Source organism: Aspergillus costaricaensis (assembly GCF_003184835.1).
Source record: "Aspergillus costaricaensis CBS 115574 unplaced genomic scaffold BO79scaffold_2, whole genome shotgun sequence".
Lineage (NCBI taxonomy): Eukaryota > Fungi > Ascomycota > Eurotiomycetes > Eurotiales > Aspergillaceae > Aspergillus > Aspergillus costaricensis.
The window spans coordinates 664,128-688,650 of NW_020291802.1; the positions used below are offsets into that span (position 1 = coordinate 664,128).

Sequence of the window (24,523 nt, forward strand, 5' to 3'; positions counted from 1 at the left end):
TTATTTAGACGAATGTATAAGAGTGGCGAGAGTCCTTCGAGGATCAAATCAGACCCCAAATTAGTTGTAAATATGCGCGCGGAAGGGACTGGGCGCGTGCCTTAGATAAGGACGGATGCTTGCGGCGATCTCGGCAGTGCCTGCAGTGGCAGGTTCCCTAAAGAATGACCGGAAACCCACCAGATCCAGGCATGCATTATGTATGGGTTGGACTCAAAAAGAAAAGGTGTTCCTGTCATGGCATGATGAGGTGCAAGTCATTGTCCTGAGAGCCTATCAATTTTTCACAGGGCAGACAAGTGGAGTGGAAAAGAAGTGGAGCCCGCCATAAAAGTTGGACTGCCGATAATTGATTATCGAATAATATGAATGGATGGTTCAGTGGTTCTCCGAGTCTCCGGTCTCTCTTCTCCGCTCCATCCTGAGACTTGCCCGTTTCATTCCCCCCAACACCTTCCTTCTCCTCGTCTCAAACTCTTTCGTTTCCTTCGTCTTTCTCTTATTATTATTCTTATGGTTATTCTTACTGACCACATTCCACTTCTACGCATCTATCTTTTCTCATCTTTAAGTACGGTCGGCTCTTCTCATTCACGCTGTGCCCTCCGCCGGGCACTATGACCACCACCTCCAACGGGCCTCCTCGCCCGTCCTTTAACAACGCGGATCACCCGGAAACTCGGGATCAGCTGCTTGAACATGATGCGACTCTGATAGTCTCCAACTCGGTCTCTCTTACTATTGGAGGCGACTCTCTTTTGATTGTCGGTAGGTTTCAGTGCGCAATTGCTTCTTTCAAGTCCTTTTTACCAAATTTCCGTGTTAACGAAACACCGGCAATTCGCGCAGATGAACGTTCCATGCGCAAATCCGAGCGTGGGTGTTGCGGCATCGCCAGCAAAACAGCCAAACCCACGCACTCCATTGCACTTTACAATGTCTTGGACGCCGACCTGTCGCCCGAGGGCCTCACTATCACTTATGCGGAGCCGGCCTCCAAAGAGGATGTCTCGGTGTCCGCCCTGCGCTACCCGTTCGCACCCGAAGAAAAGGCTGCGGTAGAATCCTGGACGAACAAACTCTTGTCCGTTGCGTATGGCACCGCCAAACGGTACAAGAGACTCAAGGTTTTGGTCAACCCGTTCGGTGGTCAAGGCCACGCGGTCAAATTGTACACCTCGTATGCAGCTCCCGTCTTTGCTGCAGCCCGCTGCCAAGTGGACGTGCAGGAAACAACGCATGGAGGCCACGCCGTCGAAATTGTGGAGCAACTGGATATCAATGCATATGACGCCATCATTTGCTGCTCCGGGGATGGTTTGCCGTACGAGGTCTTCAACGGCCTTGCGAAGAAACCTAATGCCGGTGAAGCTTTAGCTAAAGTTGCCGTTGCAATGGTGCCTTGTGGGTCCGGAAACGCAATGGCCTGGAATCTTTGCGGAACGGGCAGTGTCTCAGTGGCGGCTTTGGCCATTGTTAAGGGTGTTCGGACGCCTATGGATCTGGTTTCAATTACGCAGGGGCAGACTCGCACGCTGTCCTTCCTGTCACAATCCTTCGGTATCATCGCGGAATCCGACCTCGGCACGGATGATATTCGATGGATGGGCGCTCACCGTTTCACCTACGGATTTCTCAAGCGCATCATGCGCCGCGCAGTGTATCCGTGCGATCTGGCAATCAAGACCGTGATGGATGATAAACAAGCGATCAAAGATCACTACAGTGCTTACGCGCAGAGCCAGCCTCCTAGTCGTCCGGATGAGGGTACTGCAGAACAGCCAACCGGGCTTCCCGAGCTCGCGTACGGCACCGTGCTGGACGAGCTGCCCAAGGACTGGGAAGTCATTCCAGCTGAGAATCTCGGTAACTTCTACGCGGGCAAAATGGCCATCGTGTCCAAGGATACGAACTTCTTTCCCGCCTCTTTGCCCAACGATGGTCTGATGGATATCGTCACCATCGACGGGACTCTTAGTCGTCTGACCACGCTCAAAATGATGACCGCCATCCCCGAAGGCTCATTCTTCGATATGCCCGACGTCAAAATCCGCAAGGCTCTTGCGTATCGGCTTGTTCCCCACGAAAAGAAAGGCTACATTAGCATTGACGGAGAAAGCATTCCTTTTGAAGCTTTCCAAGTAGAAATCCACAAGGGCTTGGGCACTGTGCTGTCGAGGTCGGGACACCTTTACGAAGCCGAAGGACCCAAACCTTGAATGTTGGGGATGATACAAGCGGTAAAAGTAGCGGGTGGTACTTTGGATGTCATCGTTTCTTTTCTCTTCATTCTGGTCTTCGCACTCTAATGATACCCTGGCGCAAGACTTTTTGTTTTGGCTTGCTTGCTTACTCTCGTTTCAATTGGGTCATGCTTTCTGTATACTAGACAGCAGTGCAACCAAGATGGTTGCATAACCCATAGAGTCATACTATAAATATACATTGTTTCATTCATATGAACAGCATACGCACGCTGCCGTCCAATTCACAATTCTATACACCAGTTTTGATCAAACAGAAAAAATATAAGAGCCATTAGAATTTATACACATAGATATGAATGAACACTTCAATCAAACCCATCCCACTCCTCATCACTACTCTCCTCCACCACCTTCCTTTCCTTAACCCCCCACTCAACCAACCGCTCATCATCCAACGTCTCCGCAGCCCGAGTCCGCACAGGTTTATATCCACTCTCCTTCTTCAACTTCTCAATCGGCCTCAACAAAAGCTCCATCGGCACTCCGCCCTTGATCTTCTTCGTCTGTTGCCCTTCTTCCGCCCCTTCAATCTCCTCAAACTCCAACACCTTCTCCAACTCATCAATCCACACATCCATCACATGGTACCGCAATCCGTCGGGTCCGTGCGGCATCGGCACGTAATCCTCCTTCTCGTTCATGGGCGGTTGATCCGGGTCGAAGTTCAATGGGCACAGGGGGCCTTCTTCGATGATGTTGATGTAGGATTCCAGGGCGGTCCAGTCTTGGGGTTCAGTTGATGATGTGGATTCTTCGGATTGTTGCTGTTGTTGTTGTTTCTTGTTCTTGTTGTTCTTCTTGTTCCGCTTCGAGGATGTAGGCTCGTCTTCTCTTTTGCGCTTGCCGCCGTTTGCTGTCGCTGTGGAGGATGTGGATTGGGGCTTGAGGAGCACCTCGAATGCAACGCCCACGTAGCAACGGATCAGGAATAGGTATTTGTCTAGACGGAGACGGTCGAGCGAGTGGAAGTCCCGGCCGATGGTTATCCAGAACGCGCGGAGGAAGCGGTGCAAGGTGCTCCGGGGGAGGGTTGGGACGAGGCTGTAGCTGAGAGTGCGCGCGAGGGCTTGTTGCGTTAGGGGACGGTCGGAGTGGTAGAAGCCTGTGATTTGGTGGTGGTTAGTTGGGGTGTGTGGGAGAGGGTGGGTTGAGGAAGGGGGCGTGGCGTACAGAAGAATAGACCCTTCCACAGTTTGAGGAGGTCGATGAGGGAGAGGTCGGTTTTGCTGCGGAGGAAGAGTGTGAGGGAGTCGGTGGCTTTGTCGCGGATTTTCTTGTCTGAGTTTTTATCTTCGTTAGAATTGGTTTTCTGGAGGGATAGAAGGGAGGGATTGGAGTGAGGTGTATGTACCGCTCGAGGCGAGATCCCGTACGAAGGGAGTCTTGGTCACGTCGGACATGGTTGTGGTTGTTCTTGTTGGTGGTGGTTCCAAGTCAGGAATGAATTGTTCGAGAGCGGTAGACAAAAGGGATGGGCCACTGGGCTTATGATGTTCGCAGGAGCGAGGCGATTGATGTGCCTGCGCTTTTCAGAGTGTGGGTTTCCTTGGTGGTCTCTGGACAATGGTGGTTTTGCAAAAGTCCTTGAGATTGATGAAGCTATTCGTAACTTTTTTTTTTCTTTTTTGGAGATATTTTCTGTTTGCATTGTTTGATTTGGAGTGTGGCTTGATTGGTTGCTTGTTTTTGGATGCCGGTTGTGGTGGGGCTGGTGTGGGGAAAGCGATGGACTATTGTTGATCGGGTTAGCAAATCATCTACTATCTATGTAGATATCATGGTGACTTTGGGATGGGGTATATATGCGTGTAAAGAAGGGAGGAAGGGATGGATACAGTGTCTATAAAGAGGATCTAGATGGTTATTTTGTAGAATATATGGCTCTTGCTCAGTTGAAGAGCGTTCCTGCCTATATTAGTATCATATCGATGTTCGCTCTTTCCATTTGTCAGTCCTGAGAGGAAGGCCCATCTTCTCTCTTGTCTTCTTCCCTTCCCTTCCCTTCTCATCTCCTCTTCCTCTTCAACTAAACGCTTCAATTCGACTCTTCAACTCGACACTTCATTAATCTGTTGGTATGTACAGCCTGATTATCACTGAGCTGAGGTCTTGGTCTTGTTATCAAGTCATAGTTCTAACTTGCTATAGAACCACCACCACCATCATCGACGACGACGACGACGACGACGACGACGACGACAATAACAACAACAACCTCATCACTACCGCCATCACCGTCACCGTCACCACCGTCAGTCACCATCGACGACGACGACAACAACAACTACGGTAACAAAGGCACAAGCTTGTTGAGTATCTGCTACTCCTCGTTTCTGTCAGTCACTGATGTTTTACAGGTCATCCATTTATAGCTATTTGCTAGCGAGAAAGTCACTGACGACACGATAGTTACGACCTGGGTGATCACCCATATCGATTTGGACCCGCAGCATCGGAGAGCCTTGCTGCTGCGAAGTGCATCCCACTGTGGTTGCAAAACTACTCAGCAACGAGGCCATTGCTGTGCCAGAGTGGTGCACTGGGCTGGGCTGGGCTCACGCTCGTCTCCTTGCCCCCCAGGCGGTCCTTTATAACGCCGACATTGCCAGAGGCGCTGACTACTGGCCCGGGCTCAGGCTTGGGCCAATTCTGTGGTCAAGCGTCTCTGTAGATTTTGATAGCTTTAGATAGCTCGTCCCTTTAGCTAGCTTGTATCTTTGGGTAGCTTGTATCTTTAGATAGTTTGTATCTTTAGCTAGTTTGTATCTTTAGATAGTTGTATCTTTAGATAGTTGTATCTTTAGCTAGTTTGTATCTTTAGCTAGTTGTATCCTTAGGTAGTTTGTATCTTTAGCTAGTTGTATCTTTAGATAGGTCGATAGCTTAGATAGGCCGATGAAACTATCTCAGAATAGTGGAGGCACCAGAACGATGGCCGGGCACCTTTACGCGGTGTTCTGGATAAGTAGGCCGGTTCGAAAGAACCTGCTGAAACTAAGACCCGGCCACTTAGCGTAGTTTGGTCCATTCGGTAATGGGCTGCAGGCACGTAATGGTCGGTTATATGATTGTCTGGCATTATTTTTAGTGTTTTGAATTATTCGCATTGTATGCCACTCTGATTATTCTTGCCCGCCTATTCCGGTAACATCTAGCCTTTCATTGGAGATTATTGGTAGATCATCAACCCCAGACCTGCAGTGGTCGAGAATCCTGCACCTTAGGATCTGATGTCCGACAATTGGAACTTAGGCTTTTCGGATTATATTGTTTAAGCTACAGTTCCTGCGCATAAACTTTCAATACAAATAGTATGCTCGATGCAAACCCAATGCGTGGAGGAAAAAAAAAGAAAACCACGCATCTTCCGCATCCGGACAGTCACATCCCAGCCCCTCCAGGGACGGAACCACAGCTCAACTTCCAATTAGCAGCTCCCCCAGCTCTTCCCTTGCTGTTGTTTGCTCCACTGATTGACTTGAGGGCGCCGGACAGCAGCATCATTGGGAAATCAATGGCTCCCCCGGTCTCCCGTCGTTACACGGAAGGTTACGGGTGACATCATCACTTGCAACGTGCACAAATGGAAACGTCGAGCGTCCTGAATCTTATTTGCATCCCCCAAACTCTTTGTCAGTGAATGATGTCGGCAAAGCGAAGATCCGTCTTCAATTGAGGGAAACTGGCCATGGGAGGAAGGCACGCGCTACCCCAAATCCTGACAGGCTATTTGCTCACCTGGACTTCCTGAAATCTTTCACCACCCCCTTTGGTGCTCTTAAGGCCAATCCTTCTTCACCAGCTTCTGCTCTCTTGTGTCTTTTACGGTGGGCTCTACCCTTGTGTCCTGCTCTAGCCTGCCAACAATCTCGTCTTCAAAGATGGCGCAGCTTGAGGAGCCCGACGAGAGCTCGCAGCCCAGCTCCTCGAAGCATGAGGAATTGGCTTCTGGGCCGAGCAACTCTCAAAGACCACCGCGATTGACGCGCAATGAAAGCTCATTTATGGAGAATATGGATCCTGAGCAAAAGGCTGAATTGACCCGCTTGGCTTCCAATTTTCCAAGGCGTCAGAGCACTCTCGATTCGACTGTCGATGGACCGGTTGAACGAAAGGACACCCTCGAAGGACTGGAAATGGGCGACCCAGTCCTTGATCCCACAAATGACCAGTTCGATCACTACAAATGGGTTCGCATGGTGCTGAAGATACTGGACAGGGAGGGAATTCCTCGGCCTCCTTCAACTGGTGTCGTCTTCCAACATCTTAATGTCTCGGGCTCAGGTTCCGCCCTACAATACCAGAACAACGTGTCTTCAATTCTTCTCGCCCCTTTCAGGCCACAGGAATATCTGCCTTGTGTGCAGCGCACTCCGGAGAAGCATATCCTGCGTGATTTCGATGGCCTCCTCAGAAGTGGTGAGCTTTTGATTGTTCTGGGACGCCCTGGGAGTGGCTGTTCAACTTTCTTGAAGTCTTTATGTGGGGAACTTCATGGCCTGAAGCTCCGCAAAAGCTCTGAAATCCAGTTCAATGGCATCTCCATGGAGAAGATGCACAAAGAATTCAAAGGCGAGGTGCTATACAATCAAGAGGTGGATAAGCATTTCCCGCATCTCACTGTCGGTCAAACGTTGGAATTTGCCGCCGCTGCGAGAGCGCCCGAGAACCGAGTGCAAGGCGTTACTCGACAGCAGTATGCTAAATACGTTACCCAGGTCGCGCTGACTATCTTTGGCCTGTCACATACGTATAACACAAAGGGTGCGTCTCTATTGTCGAATGGCAAGCCGTTAAATGTTCATTGTATACCTAATGCTACCTCCAGTTGGCGATGACTATATCAGGGGTGTATCAGGAGGCGAACGAAAGCGAGTTAGGTATGTTTTATCCCGGATCTGTCTTCTCGAATTGACCTAACCTGTATGTAGTATTGCTGAGATGGCGCGTGAGTCACCATGCCACTACAAGAGTATAGCTAGCGGTTCAGTTGACATGCTTCACAGTCTCCGGAGCACCTGTTGGGGCATGGGATAATAGTACTAGGGGCCTCGATTCTGCAAGTGCTCTGGAATTCGTCAAGGCTCTACGTGTTTCGGCCAACTTAGCCGGTACCTGCCATGCAGTTGCGATATATCAAGCATCCCAAGCAATATACGATGTGTTTGACAAGGCAATCGTTCTGTATGAGGGTCGCGAGATATACTTCGGTCCATGCGACGAGGCAAGGGAATATTTCGAGAACATGGGGTGGCTTTGCCCGCCGCGCCAGACAACTGGTGACTTCCTGACATCAGTCACTAACCCTCAAGAGCGTCAAGCACGCGAAGGAATGGAGAACAAGGTTCCTCGGACACCAGATGACTTCGAAAAGTACTGGAAGAACAGCCCTCAGTATGCCAGGCTTCAGCAGGAAATCGAACAGCACATGAAGGAGTTTCCGTTAGGTGGAAAGCATGAGCAACAGTTTGGTGAAATGAAGCGCCTGAAACAAGCGCGACACGTTTGGTCAAAGAGTCCCTATATAATTTCGATTCCCATGCAGGTAAAGCTTTGTACCATTAGGGCGTATCAAAGGTAATTGCTGCTACATCTCGTTTGTCTGTGAAGGAACTTCTGACCCTTATAGGATCTGGAATGATAAGCCTTCCACACTGACAAACGTCATTGGAAGAATAGCCATGTCTCTCATCATTGGCTCAATGTATTTTGGGTAAGATTTTTTTTTTTTTTTTTTTTCATTCTCTGCGGTTCGAACGTACGCTAAGACATCCAGGACACCAAATGCCACTGTGGGCTTTCAAAGCAAAGGAGCTGCTCTTTTCTTCGCTGTGCTGTATGTTACCCAGAATGACGTGAATAAGTTCTTCTCCCAGACGGCGACTATCGTACAATCAGAGGATGGGTTGGAGAATATGCTAGCTGACTGCATCTCAGGATGAACGCTCTCATCAGCATAACAGAGATAAACTCGCTTTACGACCAACGGCCTATCATTGAAAAACAAGCATCATACGCTTTTGTCCATCCTTTTGCTGAAGCCTTTGGTGGCATTGTGTCCGATATACCCGTTAAATTCGTCTCTGCCGTGGTTTTCAACATCATCTTTTACTTCCTAGCTGGCTTGGTAAGTACATACAATGACTCGGGTGGACGTGGGCACAATATTGACTATGAAGATAGCGTTACGAACCATCCCAGTTCTTCATATTCTTCCTATTTACTTTCCTAAGCACACTTGCGATGTCTGGCATCTTCCGAACCCTTGCAGCCTCGACGAAGACACTTGCACAAGCAATGGCTATGGCTGGCGTCATCGTGTTGGCCATCGTCATCTACACCGGATTTGTAATACCTACACCTCAAATGTCCTCCATCCCATGGTTCAGTTGGATTCGATGGATCAACCCAGTTTTTTATACCTTCGAGGCTCTAATTGCCAACGAATTCCACGGCCGACGCTTCACATGCTCACAGTTCATACCATCATATCCGACGCTGACTGGAGACTCTTTTATCTGCTCCATTCGTGGCAGTGTTGCTGGTGAAAGGACTGTCTCTGGAGATGCTTACATCGAAACCCAGTACAACTATACGTATGCACATGAGTGGAGAAATCTCGGGATCCTCATAGGGTTCTGGATCTTCTTCACTGTGGTCTACTTGGTCGCAACAGAACTCAACTCGGCAACCTCGTCTAAAGCTGAGTTCCTTGTATTCCGGCGAGGCCATGTCCCTCCCCACATGCGCGGCCTCGACAAAAAGCCTCAGGGAGATGCCGGGGCTGGTAGTGTTGCCGTGGCCCACAGGTCCGCCGAATCAGAGAAGGATGCATCTGCTCTTCCCGAACAGCATAGTATATTTACGTGGAGAAACGTTTGCTATGATATACCGGTCAAGGGAGGCCAGCGACGTCTTCTGGACAATGTCTCAGGATGGGTCAAGCCTGGAACACTCACAGCTTTGATGGGGGTGTCAGGCGCCGGGAAAACTACTTTACTTGATGTCCTGGCAAAACGTGTTTCGATAGGCGTTGTTACAGGCGACATGCTCGTGGACGGAAAGCCACTTGACAGTAGCTTCCAAAGGAAGACGGGATATGTACAACAGCAGGATCTGCATCTTTCTACAACAACTGTCAGAGAAGCTCTGCGCTTCAGCGCACTTCTACGCCAACCTAAGTCAGTTTCCAAGAAAGAGAAGTATAAACACGTTGAAGAGGTTATTGAAATGCTTAATATGCAGGACTTTGCTAGTGCTATTGTCGGAACACCTGGTGAAGGTCTAAATGTGGAGCAGAGGAAACTACTAACAATTGGTGTGGAGCTTGCCGCTAAACCCGCGCTTCTGATCTTTCTTGATGAGCCAACTAGTGGACTGGACTCACAAAGCTCGTGGGCTATTTGTGCTTTCCTCAGGAAGCTCGCAAATCATGGCCAAGCAGTGCTCTCCACCATTCACCAGCCCAGTGCGCTATTGTTTCAGCAGTTCGATCGCCTCCTCTTCTTGGCAAAGGGAGGGCGGACGGTTTACTTTGGAGATATAGGAGAGCAGTCACAAACCTTACTGACATATTTTGAGTCAAATGGTGCAAGGCCATGTGGGCCGTCAGAAAATGTAAGTGCTCTAATGACCGTGTGATGCCTTATGCTGATGATGAAAAGCCCGCCGAGTATATGTTGGAAATTATAGGTGCTGGTGCCTCTGGCAGAGCTACCAAGGACTGGCCAGCTGTTTGGAACGATAGCCAACAGGCCAATGATATTCAGAAAGAAATTGATCGGATTCACCAAGAGAGAGCCTCTGCCCCTGAAACTGGCAATGACGATGCGCAGAAAGGAGAATACGCCATGCCGTTCCCCAATCAGCTGTGGCACGTAACCCATCGTGTCTTCCAGCAGTATTGGCGTGAACCTTCCTACGTATGGGCCAAGCTTATTCTGGCTACTGCTGCCTCCTTGTTCATCGGTTTCACATTTTTCAAACCCGATAACAACATGCAAGGGTTCCAGGATGTCCTATTCAGCGCCTTTATGCTCACTTCGATTTTCTCAACTCTGGTGCAGCAGTAAGTACATCGTACTACTTCTTTCGACAACAGGCTAATGAGGTTTCAGGATAATGCCAAAATTTGTGGTTCAGCGGTCACTCTACGAGGTGCGAGAAAGACCCTCCAAAGCGTATTCATGGGCAGCATTCCTTGTCGCCAACGTTCTGGTTGAAATACCCTACCAAATTCTCGCCGGAGTCATTGCCTATGCGTGCTACTACTATCCAATCTACGGAGCCAATCAGGCATCTCACCGACAAGGGCTCATGTTACTCTTCGTCGTACAATTCTACATGTTCACCTCGACGTTTGCCGCTTTGGTAATTTCCGCGCTGCCTGATGCCGAAACAGGAGGTTCCATCGCCACGCTCATGTTTATCATGGCTCTGACGTTCAATGGTGTTATGCAGCCACCCCAAGCACTGCCAGGTTTTTGGATCTTCATGTACCGGGTCTCTCCACTGACCTACCTGATTGCGGGTATCACGGCAACAGGGTTACACGGACGGTCGATTCAATGTTCCAGCGAGGAGATGAGCGTATTCAATCCTCCCTCTGGTCAGACCTGTGGCCAGTACATGGCTCAGTACTTGCAAACTGCTGCGGGGACACTATCTAACCCAGCAGCGACTCAAGGATGTCAATACTGTCAGCTGCAGAATGCCGATCAATATCTTGCAACAAGTGAAATTTGTACGCTCATGTATTCCCATTCCCCCTTTATCTTTCACGTCTGCTAACGAATCTGAAGACTACAGCCAGCGCTGGCGGAACTTTGGAATAGGATGGGCATACGTGGGGTTCAACATCATGGGTACAGTCGCCTTGTACTACATGTTCCGGGTCAAGCACTACAACCCCACTAGTCTGGTCAGAGGCGTGGTACAGGGCGCAAGGGTGGTCTGCCGCGTGTTCAAGAGACGATCCGGACAGACGCCCAAGGGAAGAGAAGCCGAGAACGGAAAATTGTTCTAGGGTTCCAGAAGGGATAAGCATGATCTACATGTGGCGGGATATTACAGTTAGATTTTATTGTCAGCATTTTTGCTGACTGTTTGTCTCGGCATATTTTATGCTTGTCATGAAATATAGCACACATATTTCATATGACCAGCATTTATACTCAGTTCCTTTGCTTATACATATCTGCTACCTCTTTAAGTGAGAAACAATTCATAACATCATTATTTCTGTCCTTGATAGAGACTAATAAGGGAAAATAAAACAAGTAGCGAATCAGATAACGCAGTGGTCCGCAGCTGAAGCATCATTGGTCTAGTGGTAGAATTCATCGTTGCCATCGATGAGGCCCGTGTTCGATTCACGGATGATGCACAGAAATTTCTTTTTGCTTTTATTCGCTTTCCACTGCTTCGTTGCTTCGATTCTTTTCCTTTTCTTTTTTTTGGGGGGGGGGCCCTCTTTCTTTCCATTGACAATACACATATATAGCATCCTCATCTCGTTGAGCTTGCTGCTAGTTTGCGTGGGGCATCGAATCCTCTACCGGGGAGATGGCTTAGCACGATTATATATATATAACCCGCTAAAGCATGATTGGCAATGGTTATCAACCAAGCTAGTAAGTACTACTAATGGAGAGATATAAGAAGAGTTTATTATCCGAGATAATAAATATTAGAATGATAGTACTACTGCAGGGTAGGAATCATGTACAGATGGGAAGATTCCCATATACTATTATCACGGGGATCTAGTAGTTTTTGGAGGTATTATTAAGTGTAATGAACTATGTAATTGTTAATTAAGGTAATAAGTAAGTACTAGACAAGAAGGAATATTCCATCATCAAGGAGGAAGAAAAAAAATCAATCAATCAAACACTAATTGGGGTATTGTGCGGAACCAAACAAATAGGACATGGACGTGAAAACAGACATGGTCGGAGTGATGATGCCTTTGCATCTGGGTAAGAGGAAGAGTAGGTCAGGCTCGTGCAGGGAGAAAAAGTTAGGCATGCCAATTTGATGGCAATGCTGTCGTGAGATAAGTCGGTGGGTAGGTTGGGGTATCGGAGTATTATCATCATTAAGTGAAAAGTTAGTCGGCCGGACGGACGGAAGGATGAGGTGAGGTGAGGTGTGTTGTATGGCGCCGTGTTGTGTTGTTCTTTGTGCAATATCAGACCGTAGATCAAAGTGTGGATAAGGTGGATCGGTCTCTGCAGGTTGTTCATGCAGGCAGGCTGTTAGGTTGCATGTGAGCTATCGCAGCCACGAAACTGTCAGGACACCGATTGTCGCGGGACAACGAGGGCGCTGATAACGTGGGCGGAATTCCATCCCTGGTCGACTAGGGGCACATGTTCCTTGAGCATTCTGCCTAGGTAGACGAATCTCACACGGTGAGTGCGCGGAATCTATACAACCACTAGTGTTAGTATTTCATCTTCAATTCTGTTTTAAGAAAGGTTTGGGAATAAAATGCAGCCGACGTACCCCTGCCTCTTGTTGCACTTTGCGGGCTATCAAGCCGACGTTCATCGTCTTCACCACTGACAGGATGATGTCGGGACCGCCTCTATCGCTCAATCGCGCACGGATGCGGATCAAATCACGTTCGCTAGTCTTGCCCTTTTCGTCCCGACGACGTTCAATGTCATCGGCTATTAATTCATCCCCGGAGGCTTCGTCTGAAGATAGCTTGCCGTCGTCCGTGTCGAAGTCATCGGGCTCCTCGTCGGATCGCACGATATTCTCTGGGTCGCTGACAATGCACTGTGGTAGCCGGTATAGTACACCTTGCTCGTCGTAACAGCCTTGGCAGAGATCACCGGTGGGGACGGTGATGCCGGCTGCATCAATGAAACTCTGCGCTGTTGCGAGATCACCGGCGCGCATCAAAGAGATGGCCGCAGACAAAGCCGCCCAGATCTCTGAACGACCCGTGACCCTAGTTTCGAAGAACTCGGTGCGCTCCTGGTCCAGTTGTGTGCGAGTCCATAGGCGCCGTTTGCTATACCAGACGTGACGACGGATAGGCGCATTGTAATGCTGGCTCAGCGGGAAGTGTTCTGCCCTGATTCGGGATCCGCGCGCCCTGGTAGACAAGTTGCCGGAGGTGAGCGCATTGCTTGTTGCTGCGGCTTGGGGATGAGAGTCTTCGGGGCGGCGCTCTTCGGTAACTACCTGCGCTGCATAGGAAGGACGGCTATTGTCGCGCGATATAGAAAAGCAACAACCCTATAATTTTCAACCATAGTGAGAATTTGAAACCCAGAGTGTCATGTACAAGGACTAGGTGGAAGAGTAAAGAGAGGGTTGGCTGCAGGGAATGGACTTTTGAGATGACGGATAGCAGGATGGGATGGCATGCGACTCCGCATCGGGAAAATGTATAAAGGTGCGGACATGGAGAGATCAAGGAGAACAAGAGGGTGGATCCAAGACTCACCATGTTGAAGAAACAAGCTCAAGCTCCATCAGCCAAAGACAACCAGTCGCCAGAACCGACGGGGGTCAGTGGTCAGTGAGAGTCACTGCAGGGACGCAGTTGGGAGATGACCAGATGAGGAGGGGGGTGAAGAGGGGGGGGGGGTTAGAAGATGTGGTTCACGATGCCGGCGGGGGAGAGCTTATTAGACCAGCCTAGTCTAATGAGCCGTTCCTATCATAAATGGAGGATCCTCCCATCCAGTTATCGCAATCGGTCGTATGACCCGAAGCGGTGGAAACCCAGTTGCTGAGTGGTGGCGGCGATGCGGAGAGCTGCAGCGCAATGGCCTGACCAGCCACGATGCAGAGGCACAGAGTGGAAGAAAGAGAAAGAGAGTGTGTAAAAAAGAAAGAGAGAAATACGGTGACAATGATTGAGGAGAGAAAAGCAATAGAAAAGTACTGCTGATCGACCAGTGCTGAGGTAAATAAAAGGGACCAACCAGCGGGGGAAGAAGAGGAGGATATGACGATGACGGCGCACCGACGTGAGGGGATCAGCCCAAGGTTGACTGGAGGGTTCGCCGTCCTCTTCTTCGTGTTAAGCAAACGGTAGAGAACTTTAAGCGCGGAGCCTAGTTGATATTGCCAACCGATCACTCGCTCCGCAACGTTTCCTGCGGTGTCACCCTGTGCAGGTCTTGTCCAGACCGTTCTTTAGCGAGTTGGAGAGTCGGAGAGTTGGAGAGGGAGAAGTTTGGGGGGGGGGAAGAGGGAAGTTGCAAAGGCGGCTTTCTCTTCCGGCTTCACTTGTATCGGATGTCACAGTTCCAGTCCTCCACTGGGAAAGAAATTGAATAAAAAAGAGAAGAAAAAGGGAAAAAAAAGAAATAAACAATTATTCTACTCTGATTGAGAAATCTACTGTATATTTATTTTTTCTTTTTTTATGCATCCACTGTCAGGTGGATCTCCTTTTTCTTTTTTTTTTTTTAACAATCAAAGAAAACTTTAAGCGGTCGGGTACGTGGAAGGAGTGGGACTTTGCAAATATCCCCAGACGATCATTACGTTTCAAAGTCAATATTGGCTTTGCCTGCAGGAAATACGAAGACTGGGTGTCCATCTAGCTGTACAGGTCCAGGATCCCACCCCCCCAATATATCAATCAGCTCATTTCCTCATCCTCATCTTCATCATCACTGCCAAAGATCGCCTTGAACACCGCCTCGCCCGGCCGCTCCGCTTCTAATGCTTCGTTTCGCTCTGGCTCGACCACCACCGGTGCCCGACTTCCCGCTGGCCCTGATGACGTCGGCGAGGCCGCGTCTGCAGCTGCCAGAGATCCACCGCCAGCCTCAAGCATGAGTTGGTTCATAACATCCCGCGAAACTAACTCTTTCGGCCCGGAAGCGGTCTGGTAACCTGCCGATTGGAACCGGCTCCCGGAGACGGGGGCTTCAGCGCGTCCCGATGGCGCACCAGGATCCATTTGGACATGCTCGGGGGGCCGAACATTGAATCGCTTGCACAAGAGACGCGTCGGGTAGAAAGAGATGCTACTTCGAGTCATTGGGCCAAACATGCCAATTTTCGCTGCCTCCACTGCAGGGTCCTCTGGTTTGGCTGCGGGCTTGCTAAGCAGAGGCTCCGCCGAAGGAGACCCGTCAGACTTGTCGGATGACTCTTTGGGTCCAGAACTGGCAGAGGTAAATCGCGATGCCATAAGTCCAGACATGGGCTTGAAGACCTCCGCCGCTCGCGCAAATTCGTGTAGTTCCGCTGCCCATTCATCTGTAGTTGATCCGGGGACCCGGTCCGGAAGGCTGTCACGGAGTCCAGCTCGTACTTGGAGAAATGTTCGATAGCGGTCCCGTTTGCTTAGATCTTCTGCATACGGCATCCAACCACTGGCTGCTCGTGTGAGTGCCTGAACGGCTACCTGCTTGTCCAATTTGGGTACGAGATCCCACAAATCCTTGCGCTTCTCCGCCTCTGAGAGCTCGTAGCCTTTAGGGGCCTTTTCACCAAGAGCCGGCGGCAGATCGGTCTTCCCCGTAAGCTTCACGATCCTTTCGCGAGCCTCGGGAGTCATCCAATCGAATATGGACTTTCCAGGAAGTTGTGCTTCTCCCAAGAGCGCGGCTCTTGCGGTAGGATCCATTGACGAAGCTTTAGCTGCCTCCGCCGTAGAGACGTAGTTTGAGACATCCCTTTCCTGTGTCGGTGCTTTGCTGGACTTCCAATCCTTGGGGGTCTCTGGTGGCGCGTACTTCTTCTCTTGCGAGGATATTGAGAGGCTTGAAATGCCATCCGCGAGCAAGAATCCTTCCAAAGGCAAACGGCCATCAGAACACTTTCGAAAACCGGCGGCGCCCTTGGCGGCAATGACCCTTTTCGGTATGTATACGGGTTTGCTGCCAATAAGCGGGTTTGACGAACTGGAGAGTAGTCTCGCATCCTCGGCAGGTTTTGCTTTCTTTTTCTTCTTTTTGTCCCCTCCAATCACTCGGTTGTAAGATATCTGTGGGCCTAAGGAATAAGGATCCTCATCATCCGAGCCAGTATCATTCAGCACACCGACGCCAAATGCCCCGCGTCGGGGTTCTTTCGCCTTGGACTGCTTCGGCTTCCCCGGAGCCATTAGCCGCTTTCCGAAGAACGAATCGTTATCCTCATCATCGGACTCGTTCGCTCTGGTTTGCCGAGCGTCTAGGCGGGCCTCTCCTTCAAATCCAAGGCCCTTATGATCGGTTTTATGGATGAAAGCAACCATTGGCGGGTTTTCGGGCGCGAAGAGGTATGTTTGTTCGGCTCCTCCATCACGTTGCAACATACCGTCCCCAAGGTCAGCTCTACGCCGCACCTTGGGCCCAATTCCCTGGCCTTCTCGCCATCCCATCCTCTTCAGAAGTTTCACCCCCATAGTTTCTCCGCTGGTTTTCAGGAGGTCCATCAACCCTCCGCGGCGCGCCATTTCGGCATCTGTAGAACCAAAGCCGGAGTACTCATCGGCGGTTTGCAGTCTCTTGGACTCTTCCGCTTCCCGAACATCCTCCTCATCCATAAAATCTTCTGGTCGCTGCTGTCGAACATCCTTGGCGCGGTTCTGGCGCGAAGACACAAAGGTTGCTGGAGTCCATCCTTCCTTCGACCCGACGGTGTTGAAGTACCTGAAGATGGGCCACCTTTAGTGTGCTGTCCAACGCTATACATGGATCGTGAGCTCACCCGGCACTGAATCCACCGGTGAAGGCACCATGTAGGCGTTTCCTTCCCCGGTCATCGGTCACCTCCTGCTTCCAGATGGGCGCATATGATCCGTCGTCTCGCACGCTATCGTCCAATGGGGGCAATGGGGTTCCGTATAACGCGTAAGGAGACTGGCGGGCCTGCAAGTCTGCCTCAAAGGCGGCGCGGCTCCTTTTACTGGCCATGGTGAAGGTGCAGCTCAAGGGTGCAGCATGGCTGTTTCTGACGTCGACATATCATCAGTGTCTGTATTGTAGATCCTACGTGGATGAAGTGGTCTTACCACTACTTGTATATTTGATGATCCACCTGATGAGCGAACGAATGGAAGAGCACTAGAATGGTGACTTGGGAAGGAAGCGGAAACAAGCAGATGCCGATGATGATGAACGGTGCATTGACAAGAGGCCGCGGGCGGAAGACATGTGACAAGGCGGACATGGAAAAGGCGCGTGCACCGCCACGTTTCTATGTGGCTGGAAACAGTAACTTGCAGCAGTACCTCAAAAGTAAGTACCTTTTAAGCACCTGGCCAGATTTAGTGTTTATGTGTATCACACTCTATTCCTTCATTGTTGTGAATCATGAGATGTGTCAACAGATCTGGGGGAGATGATATTATTTCAGGCTACGTGTGTTGATTTTGTTCAGCTGGACAATTAATTAATAGTTGTATTTGAAGCGACCCCAACAATATATATTGTTAGTGCTACGGGGGTACTACGTACTAACTAAGTTACTAGTCTGGCTGTTCTCGGATTAACCGCAAGATTGAAAATGATGGCCACGGGGGCGGATGACAGATCCAACATCAGCATCCGAAAACAGAACGAGGGCGTCAGATGTCCACTTCTGCGACCGAACGTGCTTGGCAGATAAATCTGGGCTCATCCGACCAACTTAATTTGGACCGTCCAGCAGGTTGAAATTGTCAGGACCCAGAATTGATGATGATGATGATGATGATGATGATGATGAGTCCCTCGGCCAGGTGATCATGCCCATCCGTGCCCAAAACACCGAAAGTCCGACGTATCAAATGGTCTCGTTCCACCGGCGGTCGGAGAAGAAGTAGTAGTAGTTGTCAGGGTCCCTGATCCGACCTGTAGGGGTGAGGTGAGATTGATGAGAGGGGAAAAGGATGGAGGGAACTAGACTATTGCCTGGGAGGCAACCACTATGTGATTCAATATAGTAATATTGTAATCTCGGATGGAGAACGTGCATGCAGCTGTCTAATTTGTACCGAGAGGGAGAGGGGGGAAGAAAGCAGACAGGAATGGAATCCCCGTCGATAGAGAAAACTAATGAAGGGTAAAAAGAAGAGTAAGTAAAGAGGAACAAGAAGTAAGGTAACGATAAATATTTTACAGATGAAGATGAGTGGATGGAAATTGCAGTTTCCATTTCCCCTGCGTAACTCGATGCAATCGCCCTGGTGATTCCGCCAGAATCCATGCAGCAGCAAGCAAAATACGAGAGAAGGTCGCATGGGCATCATTTCCTCAACCCTCCCGCTCTTGACTCTCACGGACGGACTCTCTCACCCTCCTTCTTCTTCTCTTTCCCATTCTCTCTCTCTCTTTAATTATCTACTCAACTCTCCAATTCCCCCCATTCACTCTTCAACCTGAAGAATAATTACATCCTGCATTTTTATTTTTAAAAATAAGCAAGCCAAGCAAGACCCTTCATTTCCCTTCATACATTCTTGGCCTAGCAGAGTGCAGCGGAGATCAGAGACATTATTCGGGATATCCCCTCTTTTTCTAGTGTGTCTTCCGGGAACTGCTATTCCTGGCTGATTTCTGGCTGGACTTGTCCGGTCCTGGTCTGGTCTGGTTTCTGGCTTTCTCCGCAGCTGCCAGCCGCAATCCCAGCGTCAATCCAACAAACACTCAGTACTCAGTACTAAGTAGTAGTAGTAGTAGTACTAGTAGTACTACACCCAGTCCGTTCCCACATTTCTCTTGTCTTGTCTCTTTTCTGCATTTCGCAAAATCCCCTTGTCCATTTCTCATTTTCCTTATTTTCCTTCCCCCCGCCCCTTTCGCTCTTTTTTTTTTTGTTTTACTTACTCACTCTATTGTGAGTGGTATCTATTCACTCCTTTCTCCTATTTCCCTCCCCCCCCCCATCAGCTCCGCTAGTAGTGGTGCCCCGTCCCTTCTACTACTAATACATACTACTACTCCTCCCCTCACACCTACCCACATCTCACCCCCCCTAATTTCTAGGCCTTCCGAAAATACATGGGGGAGGAGTGTGTCAAGCCGTTTCGCTGGAGACTGGACGTACCCACGCAGGCTGTCGCTTCCCTCAAAGTTGCTCCGTCAGCCAACGCCATCTCCCCCACTCGCTCCCACTTGCTCCCCGACCGGTCTTCTGGCCTCCCTTTGGGCTGCATCCCGCCCTCACGCGAAACCCTCCCCTCGATCACCAAGCGATCTTAGGGTGGATGAAGCGCGCTGAATCGTGGTTGGCTCGGAACTCCTCGTCAATTTCCTGCCCATCGTGATGTCCACTGCTGCTCCTCCCACTGCGTCACCCTCCGTCGTCCGAAGCCAGTCCATCTCCTCTCGCTCCTCTTCCCATCGTCCTCCCTCGTCTGATCTCCCTCACCGAACCCGAAGTGTCGCGGTCCGTCCCGCGACTGCCTCCCAGCCATCTCCGCAGCATCACCATCATCATCATCATCATCATCATCACTCGCAGAATCGCTATTCCCATTCCTACTCCAAATCTCAGTCCTATGATCGTCGCCCTCCCTCGAATCAAGCCGTCTTCGACAACATAGCCCGTCGCGATTTTGAAGCCTCCAGGGGTGCCCAACCCGTTCCGTTCCGTCGGGACTCCTCCAGGGAGCGTTCACAGGAGCGCCCCTCCACCTCCTACCGCTCCGAACAACCTTCACACAAACAGCACCGGAATCTGTCGGCACACGGTCATCAACGGGATAGCATCGACATGGCTACCGCGGGGCCCGTCATGGCGGAGGGTGTTGCGGGACATTCGCAGGCTGCTGCCGGCGCCCACCTGCACCCGACCAACTCCGTACAAACAAAGCGTCGCACGATGATCACAACCCCGTCGGGTCAATGGGCTTTGGGTAAAACACTGGGAGCAGGCAGTATGGGCAAGGTCAAAGTCGGAAAGAACATGGATACTGGCGAGCAGGTAAGTGATTCATCTTGTCGTCCTTCGGATTCTTTCCGTTCATTCACTGATTCCATACAGGTGGCTGTTAAGATCGTCCCCCGGCAGTCTACGGAGGAACACCGCAGCTCGCGCGAGGCCGAAAGAGCTGATCGCTCCAAAGAGATCCGCACCGCCCGCGAAGCAGCCATTGTCAGCCTCGTCAATCACCCGTACATTTGTGGTATGCGAGATGTGGTGCGAACCAATTACCATTGGTATATGTTGTTCGAGCTCGTCAATGGGGGCCAGATGTTGGACTACATCATTTCCCACGGCAAGTTGAAAGAGAAGCAGGCTCGGAAGTTCGCCCGTCAAATCGCCAGCGCATTGGATTATTGCCACCGCAATAGTATCGTGCATCGTGACCTGAAGATCGAGAACATCCTGATCAGCAAGACTGGCGACATCAAGATCATCGACTTCGGCTTGAGCAATCTTTTCTCCCCGAGGAGCCTTCTCAAGACATTCTGTGGCAGTCTCTACTTCGCAGCCCCGGAATTACTACAGGCTAGACAATATACCGGACCGGAGGTGGATGTATGGAGTTTCGGAATTGTACTCTATGTTCTGGTCTGTGGCAAAGTGCCTTTTGACGATCAGAGCATGCCCAAACTTCATGCCAAGATCAAGCAGGGTGTGTTTGAGTACCCGCCCGGGCTCACAACAGGTTAGCTGACCCCTCTGCCATCTTCGCCTACGAAATGCTAATACTTCATTGTAGAATGTCGCCATATAATATCGCGCATGTTGGTAACCGATCCCAAGCAGCGTGCCAGTCTGTCAGAGATAATGAATCACCCATGGATGAACAAAGGCTTCAATGGGGCACCCGACAACTACCTCCCATACCGTGAGCCGATACAGCTCCCCTTGGATCCGGAGGTGGTCGAGAAAATGACCGGATTTGATTTTGGATCCGCGGAATACATTACAACACAACTCACCAAAATCATCGAGTCGGAGGAGTATCAGCATGCTGTAAAGGCCATGGCTCGTGACCAACCTCCTCCCAGCCATACCGAGAAGAAGCGCGGTGTGTTCGACTTCTACAAGCGACGAAACTCGGCCAGCAGAGACACACTGTCCGCTCCCTCCGCCGAAGCTGTTCAATTAGGCAACGACCCGGTTAATGCCTATAGTCCCCTTTTGTCGGTCTACTACCTCGTAAAGGAGAAGCTTGACAGAGAGCGGGTCGAAGTTAACCCTGGTGCGCTGGGTGTTCCGCACGCTAGCGGAGACTCCATGCTCCAGATGCCAGACCTTCCTGCGCCAGAGGCCGCTCACACCAACCAATACCACGTTCCTGGAGAGAAAGATACCGGGAGAAGGTCTCGTCCTAGAGCAAGGACCCATGGTGACGATGATCTCAATGATGGTATCAAGAACCTTCATCTGGCCCCACAAGCAGGGCACTCTCCTGCGCCTCCTGCGTCGCAGCCGGAGACTCCGGTGAAGAAGGAGAGCACAGCAGCAGGTATTCTAAGGCGATTCAGTACGCGAAGGACCAAGGAGCGCAGTCGTGACCCGGAACGCGGCAGACTTGGAAGCCCACATACGCCGTCCTTGAATGTCCAGCCCCCTGCCGACTCGGCTTCGCCTCTTTCCAGAGGGTTTAGCGTTAAGAGAACCCGACGCGCGGACCCGTCTCCGACAGCCGTTCACACGGCTGGTAGTCAACCACAGCACCAGGATCTTCTCAAGGCTCCAGGATCCGCCGAGCCGGCCTCGCGGTCCAACAAGTTTTTGGAGAGATCTGCAAGTGTGAACTCGGCAGACTACCGAGCTCGTCGTTCTCGCAGACACGAAGCGGATGCGGCAGCCCAACCACCTCCCACTAGCGGCTCCGACTACGCGAACGTGCAGAAAGAAACCACGCCCGGAAAGGAGGCCAAGTTGACCCGTACACACACAGCCCGGACAATGTCACTGGGTCATGCCCGACGCGAGAGTATCCAGGCTCGGAGGGCAAGACGGGAAGCAACGCGCGAGGCCAACGTTCCTGAGGAGACCGACGCGGACATATCGGGCGCCGGTACGGCACTAGAAAGTGCCAACGAAGGAGAGGACCTCTCCAAGCCGGTGTATCTGAAGGGACTTTTCAGTGTTTCAACAACCAGCAGCAAACCTCTGCCAGTCATTCGGGCTGATATCATCAGGGTCTTGAAACAGCTCTCCGTCGAATACGTTGAGATCAAAGGCGGCTTTAGCTGCCGCCACGCACCGAGCATCGACCTGGACAAAGTAGTAGATGTCGGACCCCCCAGCCCAGACCGTCAGGGACATGTTTCGGGCCATCGTCGCCGCATCAGCTTCGGGGGCTTTTTGAACCATGATGAGCGAGACGAATCGCGACACTACACGCCTCGGGGCCAGCGTCGGACTCGTGCTCCACCGGATCAAAGTTTCGTGACAGACTCTGAAGGCCCCGACGAAGATGATGGCTCTCGGGACCATCGTGACAACGTGGTGGTGGGCGAACGTGTCATGGGAGAGACTACAACCCGGGTGCAGAGTGATACGGGCGAGAACCTGGTCCTCCGGTTCGAAATTTTGATTGTCAAGGTGCCGCTGTTCTCGCTGCATGGTATCCAGTTTAAGAAGGTTGCAGGCGGTATGTGGCAATACCGGGAAATGGCCAAGAAAATCCTGGACGCTTTAAGACTCTGAGAGTATTGTGAATGGGGCGCCTGCACGCAGATTGCATATTATTTTACTCGGGCCAATCGGCTTGAACCATGAGCATTTGCATGAGCATCACGTGTTTCTTTTGTTCCTTTTCCTTATGTTAACTTTCGGTCTGCATAATCCTTGAGCTGGCTCATCGTCCCCGGTAGCGGTTTGTCGTGGTGTACATTAGAACCGAGCAGGATGCATCATGGATTTCCGTCAGTTTTCTCCCCCCCGAGTCTTTGAACCCTTGACCTGTTGTATAATTTCTGGGCTGTTTTCCTATGTTAGAGTTCTGTCTCTCTGCAGGACTATGGAGCGTTACCATGCGTAGGAATGTCGGCCCTGTTTCAGTCACATTGAAGGTTATGATATAGGTAGATTTGATGGCAGTCATAATACTCTGGTTCGTTGGCCATTTACCTGTGTCAGCGTTTACCTACAACTACAAAGCAACTCCTACAGTGTAGAGACCTGAGACCGGAGACCTTGCCTGATGTAGATTAGGATGCTTGTACTAATGTTCTAGAGTTCTGGTACCAATTCCGTGATACGCTATAGTAGCAGATGCTAGCCAAAAGTAAGAACCTTCTAAGCAAACAACATCTACTGTCTTGTCAAGCCTTGATTTCATACTCATCTGTATATAGTTTGTTTGATTGTCCACCTTGAACAATACACCACTAGTACATAGTCTCGATCGGCTAAAAAAATGCAATCTTACAGACCCACTAAGTTCATACCCCAAAGCTCATCTCATCTACGGAATATGTCGATCAGAAAGCGGAAGCCAGATTATGCACTTGCCAGTAGCCAGTTGGCCCCTTTAGCGTGATGCCGTAGGGTTTAGCTTGGTTAGTCTAGAGACCGGAAAGACGCTAAGAGGCGAAGTAAAGGGTGTTGTGCAGTGTCTAAGTACTATTGCATAGCACGGTTCTTTCAATACTAGATCAATATACCTTATCTTGAAGTCCATGTAAGTTTGCACAGTTCTCGAGGACTTATCAGTGCCAATTGTCTATAGCTAACCATGAACCATGTTTCAACATGATTAGTCATAATGCGGATGACATGCCAAGAAATAATGCCACAGGCACAAAAAGAATTAAATAAAGCCAGTTTGAACCGCTCTACTGTCTTTAATAGAGTGTTTATTTAGGAGTAATTTATCAGAGATGATTTGGCATATATTATTCTATATATATATATGGTTTTATTACCAATTTTTGAAGTTTTGTGGTATGTGCTGGTATGATGCTTTTTTGCCTGCATTTGTTGTTTTGGCTGGGCGGAACTATGCAAAGATAAGACGGTTGGCCCCCTTCTATGGTTTCTTTCTCAATACTCACCCTTATTGGCCAGATCAGAATTGCTCGATTTATTCAGCAAGTGGTTTTCTGATACCACGAATTAGCATAGCAGCATAAGTATAAAACAAGGTATGATTTAGGTCACATCTCCTTCATCTTTGTAGTTATTGAAATATTAATTTGTCAGTTATATTGATTTAGAACTGTAGTGTTTGATAGCTAATATACTTAAACTAATTAATTTATAAATCACCTGACTTATAATTGCCTAAAATAGCCTAGTCTTATTTTTAATTCACTCCTTAACTCCAAGACTTGATTTTATTCTAAAGATCATCTTCAGCAGCCACCAGTCTCATGTCTCCTATCAGCGTGTTTTTCTTG

At 50.0% G+C, this 24,523-nt stretch overlaps 8 protein-coding genes and 1 non-coding gene across 9 annotated transcripts; 5 read left to right on the forward strand and 4 right to left on the reverse strand.

Annotated features, from left to right (window-relative positions):
• The first annotated feature begins 453 nt into the window (after positions 1-453).
• BO79DRAFT_186113 (putative sphingosine kinase (SphK)) lies at positions 454-2,433 on the forward strand. The gene is made up of 2 exons (XM_025680450.1): positions 454-768; positions 850-2,433. Exons 1-2 carry the CDS (start codon positions 618-620, stop codon positions 2,217-2,219), a joined length of 1,521 nt encoding a protein of 506 aa, XP_025544397.1. The 5' UTR covers positions 454-617; the 3' UTR covers positions 2,220-2,433.
• A 70-nt stretch (positions 2,434-2,503) lies between these two features.
• Positions 2,504-3,843, reverse strand: BO79DRAFT_284169 (ribosomal RNA processing 1 family protein). The gene is made up of 3 exons (XM_025688224.1): positions 3,619-3,843; positions 3,438-3,545; positions 2,504-3,369 (listed from the first exon to the last, which is right to left on the reverse strand). Exons 1-3 carry the CDS (start codon positions 3,665-3,667, stop codon positions 2,573-2,575), a joined length of 954 nt encoding a protein of 317 aa, XP_025544398.1. The 5' UTR covers positions 3,668-3,843; the 3' UTR covers positions 2,504-2,572.
• On the forward strand, positions 3,739-4,938 carry BO79DRAFT_250190 (uncharacterized protein; the record flags this gene model as incomplete). The annotated part of the gene is made up of 3 exons (XM_025685802.1): positions 3,739-3,803; positions 4,416-4,556; positions 4,677-4,938. 3 exons carry the CDS (start codon positions 3,739-3,741, stop codon positions 4,936-4,938), a joined length of 468 nt encoding a protein of 155 aa, XP_025544399.1.
• Positions 4,939-6,148: 1,210 nt separating this feature from the next.
• On the forward strand, positions 6,149-11,292 carry BO79DRAFT_284170 (ATP-binding cassette transporter; the record flags this gene model as incomplete). Its single annotated transcript, XM_025688225.1, has 11 exons — positions 6,149-7,031; positions 7,096-7,147; positions 7,199-7,215; positions 7,274-7,844; positions 7,897-7,980; positions 8,044-8,103; positions 8,205-8,394; positions 8,451-9,884; positions 9,932-10,335; positions 10,385-11,010; positions 11,069-11,292. The coding sequence occupies 11 exons, from the start codon at positions 6,149-6,151 to the stop codon at positions 11,290-11,292; spliced, it is 4,545 nt and encodes a 1,514-aa protein (XP_025544400.1).
• A 289-nt stretch (positions 11,293-11,581) lies between these two features.
• BO79DRAFT_t14 lies at positions 11,582-11,652 on the forward strand. Its single transcript has one exon. It is a non-coding gene; the product is annotated as a tRNA-Gly (tRNA).
• Positions 11,653-12,081: 429 nt separating this feature from the next.
• On the reverse strand, positions 12,082-13,843 carry BO79DRAFT_164364 (ubiquitin domain protein). Its single transcript, XM_025679194.1, has 3 exons — positions 13,732-13,843; positions 12,777-13,520; positions 12,082-12,697 (listed from the first exon to the last, which is right to left on the reverse strand). Exons 1-3 carry the CDS (start codon positions 13,732-13,734, stop codon positions 12,563-12,565), a joined length of 882 nt encoding a protein of 293 aa, XP_025544401.1. The 5' UTR covers positions 13,735-13,843; the 3' UTR covers positions 12,082-12,562.
• Positions 13,844-14,866: 1,023 nt separating this feature from the next.
• Positions 14,867-16,679, reverse strand: BO79DRAFT_206519 (DUF1604 domain protein; the record flags this gene model as incomplete). The annotated part of the gene is made up of 1 exon (XM_025681988.1): positions 14,867-16,679. A coding segment is annotated over exon 1 (1,753 nt), but the record flags the coding sequence as incomplete, so codon positions are not given.
• A 131-nt stretch (positions 16,680-16,810) lies between these two features.
• BO79DRAFT_206520 (DUF1604-domain-containing protein) lies at positions 16,811-17,287 on the reverse strand. Its single transcript, XM_025681989.1, has 2 exons — positions 17,248-17,287; positions 16,811-17,186 (listed from the first exon to the last, which is right to left on the reverse strand). The coding sequence occupies exon 2, from the start codon at positions 17,147-17,149 to the stop codon at positions 16,940-16,942; it is 210 nt and encodes a 69-aa protein (XP_025544403.1). The 5' UTR covers positions 17,150-17,186; positions 17,248-17,287; the 3' UTR covers positions 16,811-16,939.
• Positions 17,288-19,063: 1,776 nt separating this feature from the next.
• Positions 19,064-23,278, forward strand: kin1 (putative serine/threonine protein kinase Kin1). The gene is made up of 3 exons (XM_025685194.1): positions 19,064-20,141; positions 20,202-20,829; positions 20,884-23,278. The coding sequence occupies exons 1-3, from the start codon at positions 19,482-19,484 to the stop codon at positions 22,827-22,829; spliced, it is 3,234 nt and encodes a 1,077-aa protein (XP_025544404.1). The 5' UTR covers positions 19,064-19,481; the 3' UTR covers positions 22,830-23,278.
• The last annotated feature ends 1,245 nt before the right edge of the window (positions 23,279-24,523 follow it).